The sequence below is a fragment of the Cornus florida genome, unplaced genomic scaffold (genome assembly GCF_030987335.1).
Source record: "Cornus florida cultivar Cherokee Brave unplaced genomic scaffold, ASM3098733v1 CherokeeBrave_3.0.0_Hap2_Chr02, whole genome shotgun sequence".
Taxonomy (NCBI): Eukaryota; Viridiplantae; Streptophyta; class Magnoliopsida; order Cornales; family Cornaceae; genus Cornus; species Cornus florida.
Genome location: NW_026775572.1, coordinates 99,640,858 through 99,647,739, shown reverse-complemented (window position 1 = coordinate 99,647,739; position 6,882 = coordinate 99,640,858). Strand labels below are relative to the sequence as shown.

The following is a 6,882-nucleotide window of genomic DNA, read 5'->3' as shown; positions in this document are numbered from 1 at the left end:
CAAATTATCTCTCAAAGACCTTTGAACTTTTTTAAGACAATTCTTAACCACACATATGGTACATGCACTCACTGGATACATGTACACACTTAATACATGTACAATAACAGATACATGAATAAACCCAAAATGCATAATGAACATGGCATTAATTTAATTTTAACACACCCCCTTTAATGCCATGTTGTGACACCCAATAATTCTCTAAAGTATTCAAACTTATTTTTTAGAAGTGCTTTGGTAAAAATGTCCACAACTTGGTCTTCAGTCTTACAATACTTGGGTTAAATCTTTTTATCCTCCACGGCTTCTCTAATAAAGTGATGCTTGATCGCAATGTGTCTTGTGCGACTATGGAAAATGGAATTCTTTATCATAGCAAATGCGGATTTGTTGTCACACAAAATTGGAGTAGCTTCTTTTTACTTCTCACCAATGTCTTTAAAAATTCTACTTAGCCATATTGCTTATGACGCTGCCAATGATGCTGAAACATACTCAGCTTTTGCAAAAGATTGCGCTAACGTTTCTTGCTTTTTAGATGCCCATGAAAATACACCCGAACCAAGAAAGAATGCATAACCGGAAGTACTTCTCATATCATCAACACATTCGGTCCAATCACTATAACAAAAACCAAACAACTTTGCATCAACATTTTTCTCATACAAGATGCCAAAATCAAGTGTACCTTGTATATATCTCAACACCCTCTTGGCAGCCGCAACATGAATTTGGCTTGGATTGTGCATAAACCGAGATAATAAGCTTGTAGCGTACATGATGTCAGGTCTTGAAAATATCAAATACAATAGACTTCCAACCAAACTTCTATAGAGAGATGCATCCGCTTCTTTACTTCCATCTTCTTTCATCATTTTTTCACTCACAACCAAGGGAGTGCAAACGGATTTGCAATTCAACATTTTAAATTTTTCAAGAAGAGTTTTTGCATACTTCTTTTGACAAATAAAAACTCTTTCTTCTTTTTAATAAATTTCAATGCCCAAGAAGTAATGCAACATACCCAAATCACTCATTTCATATTTTTTCATCATCTCTCTTTTAAAATCATCAATTATTCTTCCATCACTACCGGTAAATACCAAATCATCAATAAAAAGAGAACTAATAAGAATTCCGGTTTTACCTTATGTTTTGTAGTATAAGGTTGGCTCACTTTTGCTCATTTGAAAATATTTTTTTATGAAGTAAGAATCAATCTGACTATACGATGCCTGGGGTGCTTGTTTTAGGCCATACAAAGCCTTCTTCAATTTGTAAACTTTTTCTTCTTCTCCTTTTGCAACAAAGCCTTGAGGTTGTTCTACATAGACATCCTTTTTCAAAACGCCATTCAAGAAGGCTAATTTTACATCAAGTTGATATAGGGACCAACCATTTTGAGTCGCTAAGGCAATGAGTGCTCTAATTGTGTCAAGACGAGCCACGGGTGCAAAAGTTTATTGAAAATCAATTCTGGGCTGTTGTGAATACCCTTTTGCTACAAGTTATGCTTTGTTCTTTTGAATGGAGCCATCCAGATTGAATTTTTTTTATTAAAAATCCATTTCATACCAATCACATCTTTGTCTTCCAGCTTCTCTACTAACTCCCAAGTCTTGTTCTTCTCAATCACATAAATTTCATCTTCCATAGCTTTCTTCCATGCCTCTTATTTAATTGCTTCTTTAAAGTTCTTCGGTTTAACAACACAAAAATTGCAACTTGCATACACATCACTAAGGCTTCTTATTTTTCTTGGAGTTGAACTTGGAGACGAGGAATTTGAGTTTGATGGAGAAGTTAGGATTGATTGTAAGCTAGATACGGGAGACATTTCTTGTGGAACTTTAAGAATATCTTCATTTTCATTTTCTTGATTTCCTGATTTTTCATTGAAAGTGGTGATTTGATCTTGAACTTATTTCTCTTTCTAATCCCAAGCAGCCTTCTCATTAAAGAGAACATCTCTACAAATAATCAATTTATTCTTCTTCAAATTAAAAAGTCTATAGCCCTTTGATTTTGAGCTATAACACACAAAGGTGCATTTTTCACTAGCTTCATCAAGTTTGTGCCTTACTTCTCTTAGAACATAAGCAAAACAAATACACCCAAAAACTTTTAAGTGGTTCAATGATGGCTTCCTTCCACTCCATGCTTCAAATGGAGTTTTATTCTCTACCGCTTTTGTTGGACTTCTATTCATCAAAGAAACACCCGTATACACGGCTTCACCCCAAAATGATTTAGGTAGCCCCTTCTCATGAAGCATTGATTTCCCATCTCAACAATTGTTCTATTTTTTCTTTCTGCCACTCGATTTTGTTGTGGAGTGTACCAAACCATTAATTGCCTCTCCAAGCCAATATCTTCACAAAATTTTCAAAATCATTTGAGTTGTACTCTCCACCTCTTTCATTTTTTAACACTTTGATAAGATGGCCACTTTGCCTTTTAACAAGCTTTTGAAATTTTTTGAAAATAAAGAACACATCTGATTTTTGTCTCATGAAATAAATCCATGTCATTATTGAAAAATCATCAACGAAATAATAAAATACTTGTTACCCGCATGAGTTAGTGTTGTCATCGGTCCACACACATTGGTATGAACAAGCTCCCTCTATGCCTTCTCTTTTGGAAATGACTCTTAGTGATGCTTGCCAAGAGCACAACCTTCACAAACTTCTTTAACTTCTTGTATTGTTGGCAGCCCATACACCATGCTATTTTGTTGTAAATTCTTTAAGCTTTGGAAATTCAAATGCCCAAGTCTTCTATGCTAAAGCCATGACTCATCAACAGCATCCATCTTCAAGGCCATATTTTTTGAACATGAAAAAGTTAGAGGAAAGATTTTATTTTTCCCCATCTTGATTTTTGCCACAATATGATTTTATCCTCCTATGACGGCCCTAGTTTTTAGGCCAGTGCATCCTATGATAAACTAAACGTAAATCCAATGATGAATCTAGAATGCGGAAGCAAAAGGTATAACAATGGTCTCTAGGAATACTACATATTTATAAAACACTAATGTGATCCTCAATGAGGTCACGAAACCCAATGAAAATGAATGTGGAAACGATGTCTCAAAAACGGATAAGAATGAACCTAGGGGCAAAATGGTCATTTCATAGAGGAATGGATGCTACCAAGCATACCATTGGAAAGAAAATAAAAAATTAATGAATTTAGACTCAAGAATCACCTGATTCGGAGTCCGTATGGAAAAGATATGAAAAAAGAACAAAACAGCATTCTCTGATTTAGAGATACCGCGACCCTATCTCACTAAAACTGGTATAACTCTCACTACGGTTGGAGTTTTTGAGTGTGGTTAGTATCATTGGAAATCTGACTTCAAGATCTTGAGTTTAGGCTCAAGAATGACCTAATTTGGATTAGAAATGAAGGAGATATGACCCTCTAAAGTTGACCCAAGAAATCTATCCAAGATGCTGAAAGGAAAACCAAGCTTCAGGGAGGATCAGCAAGCTGACGGAATAGTACCAGCCGACCAAAATGCCCTTTTTAGAATGAAAACTCTCAGGAAATCATTCTGAACACTTATCGGTCGACCGATGGACTGCTTTCAGCCGACCGATGGACCTGGTAGAAGTAGAAAAAGCTGTTGCAACCATGAGGAAGGTGCGTGGCTTGGTTTTAAGGCTATACATGCATCCTATGTGATCCAAACAAGTTTTAAAACACTCCTTAGTCTCATGCAAGCATCCAAAGCATGCTAAATCAAAATGAAGCTTTGAATTACATCTCAATGCATGGGTTTTCCTTAAATTTTCATAAATCCTCCAAAAATAGTTCAAAAGTTGAAATCCATGTATTCTTTGAGATATGATCATGCTTGCATGTGTAAAAAGATGAATTAAATGCGCTAGAATGGCCTACGGCCTCATGGTATGTCATATGCAAAATATGACCCTTCAATGCATGAAATCCCTTATAGTCCCTAAACAAGCTATGAAGTTAAACTAGCATACTTGTCATATAAGTGTCTTTGGCCCTTGGCCTCATTACATATACATCCAAAGAGTGGCAAAAGAGTGCACTTAAGTGCACATTACGTAGCTTAGACAATAAATACAAGTTTTATACGATACACTAAAAAAGATCATGATATGCTAACAAGTGCATATTCAATGTCACCAAAAGTACTCTAAGAATTCTAGCAAGTCTAAGAGTGTTGTGCATCCCACAATAAAGCTTCTTTACCTGAAAAACACCCAGTAACTTCGGGGTGAGTAAATAAGTTTACTCGTAGAGAATGAGCATGCATAAGTTTAACTTATTATAAAGTTTGCAATTCAATAGAATTTAGTCCATGCTATTATAATGATATTGGAACTTTTAACATAGTACAATGAGATGCAGTATCACAAGGTTATCAAGTTTGGAATTTAAATACGAAATCAAACCAAAGTGGATACTTGGACATCACGTCGGATAAAACCAACACCATAGTTACTTTAGGGTTACTAGCCCATGGGTAACCTCCCTATGTGCGCACTAGACTTGTAGAAGGACAATCCCCCATACTAGAAGCATGCCTTAGCCTTAGCCATAACAACGACATCCCAAGTTTCCAAAATCTACAATTTGTGCATCAACATATATGTATTAGCATAACACACACACACACACACACATATATATATATATATATATATAAATGTAAATCCATCTACCATGCACAAACCAATTTGGAAACGCAATACATTCCCTAAGTTCTCAACTACAATGGTATGAAGAATGTTGAATAATTATTATACAATTTGTTACTCTTTATAACAATATCATTCAATAACAAAAACATAGTCTCACAAGTATGATATAAGTTTAAAAATCATAATTTAAACATGCAATCAACATGGATACATACTCATTCACTAACACAACAAGGATAGAAATTAATTTAATAAAACAACTAATTTCTTTAGATTTCACTTCTCATCCAAACATGCTTAATTTAATATATGTTGTAGTACCTATCATGGTCATTAAATAAATCACATCAAAACTTGATTTAAATCATAAGAACATAATAATAAAAATTAAGTAAATTAATTAACTAATTTCTCTAGATTTCAAAACAACCCTAAACGACTTTAAGTTAATATATGTCATGAATCAAGTCATGGCCTTTCCAAAAATCATGTCTTAGTTAAATTTCATGCAAGATATAATTAACTACTCACTTAAATCTTTGATTGGAGACATGTATCCCATTTGTATTAAGATATTAAAACATATAAAACATCAAAGGCATAATTTAGAACACCCCCTACCTCACAAGAGGATTGTTCCTCTTGAATCTAAGGAAAGTAAAGGAATTTCAAGTTTTCCTTCTAGGGTTATGAAGAGGAAGATAAGGCAAGGCTTTTGTATTCCAAGCTCAATAATCTAAGGTGAGTGGAAGGAGGTTAAAAATGAAGTTAAAGCCTTAAACCAAGTTTGTCTTCAATGGTGGCTAGGTTAGGGTTCTTGAGAGGAAAGAGATGAATGAATAAAATGTAATGAAAACCCTAAGTTAAATGTGGTGGGATTCTCCACTCACTAGGTGTTCTTGCACTACCTCTCACACACACACTTGTAAGACTAAAGGTGAGTCCTACACTTGGCATGAATCTAAGCAAACTTTCAAGATTTAAAATCAAGCCTTCACTTGTCAACTATCCATGCCAATAAGTGCTTCTATCCTAGGCCAATAAATTGGTGAATCTCTACCCTCTATGTGTCAAGAGATTATGCCTCCAAGTCTCCCCACCCCAATGCCAACAAGTGGCACCATGAGAATGTGACACTTGTCACATTTTTTGAAAATTACAAAAAGGTCCTTTTTGAAAATATCTTTCAAATTAAATTACAAAATGGTCCCTAAGACGAAAAATAATTACTTTGCATAATTACACTAAAACCCTAAAAGTTTAAGAAAATTACCAAAAGTTATGCATCCATACCCTTTGCAAGAAAAGTAAACAATTAGCATGCTTTTATACAAAAGTAAAAATGTAGATATCAGAGAAATTAAATATCATGGATGCATGCAAAGCCGGAATCAAATCCGAGCACAAAAAGTGAGGTTATGCAACAAAAAAGGGAAACTGGGAAAAGACAAAATAGGGAAAAAGACGAAAATGGGAAAAAAAAAAAAATTTGCCGAAAAAGAAAACAGTGAAAAGACCGAGTCTTTACACCTCCCTTGTCATAAATTTTGCAAGAGTCCTCATCAAAATGAATGGAGTACCTATGCTCTACAAGCTGCCCAACATTTAACAAATTTTGCTCTAAATTCGGAACAAGTAACACATCCCGAATATGCTTTCGTCCTTTATTTGTCTCTATGGCAATAGTACCTTTTCCCTTTGCTTGGAACAAGGCACCATTTCCTATCCTCACTTGAGAATTTGATGAAGAATCAATCTCCAAGAATATGTTTTTATCTCCAGTCATGTGGTTACTACACCCACTATCAAGAAACCACACAACATCCTTTTGTTCTGATGCCGTGTGACAAGCATAAAACATGCTCGCTTCACCTTCTTGCTCTTCAAAAAAATTAGCATGCTAATTTGTTTTCAACCGGCGATCTTTTTGAACATGTCCAAATTTCTTGCAATTGAAACATTGAGATTTTCCCCGAAACCAATAATCTTTGTCAACATGGCTACTTCTTTTTCAAATTCCATATTTTTGTTGAGTGGAATCTATATTTTCACTTCCCTTAAAAATATTTCTTCCTTTTCCTCTTGAATTTATTCCTCTTCCGTGTTTTCCACCTCTAGAAGATTCACCTCTTCCGTATCTTCCACCTCTAGAAGATTCACCTTTGGATCGATCAAAACTTGATGGGTATTT

General features: G+C 34.8%; 1 protein-coding gene across 1 annotated transcript; it reads right to left on the bottom strand.

Annotated features, from left to right (window-relative positions):
• Positions 1–467: 467 nt before the first annotated feature.
• LOC132296564 (uncharacterized) lies at positions 468–6,552 on the bottom strand. Its single transcript, XM_059794752.1, has 2 exons — positions 6,209–6,552; positions 468–792 (listed from the first exon to the last, which is right to left on the bottom strand). Exons 1-2 carry the CDS (start codon positions 6,550–6,552, stop codon positions 468–470), a joined length of 669 nt encoding a protein of 222 aa, XP_059650735.1.
• Positions 6,553–6,882: the final 330 nt, after the last annotated feature.

What these genes read in the sequence shown, in the direction of transcription:
- LOC132296564 (XM_059794752.1), bottom strand. Translation starts at nt 6,552, where the DNA reads ATGTTTTATGCTTGTCACACGGCATCAGAACAAAAGGATGTTGTGTGG. An exon ending in AAGGGAGGTGTAAAGACTCG is followed by an intron (nt 793 to 6,208) that starts GTCTTTTCACTG and finishes GATATTTTCAAG; the next exon opens with ACCTGACATCATGTACGCTA.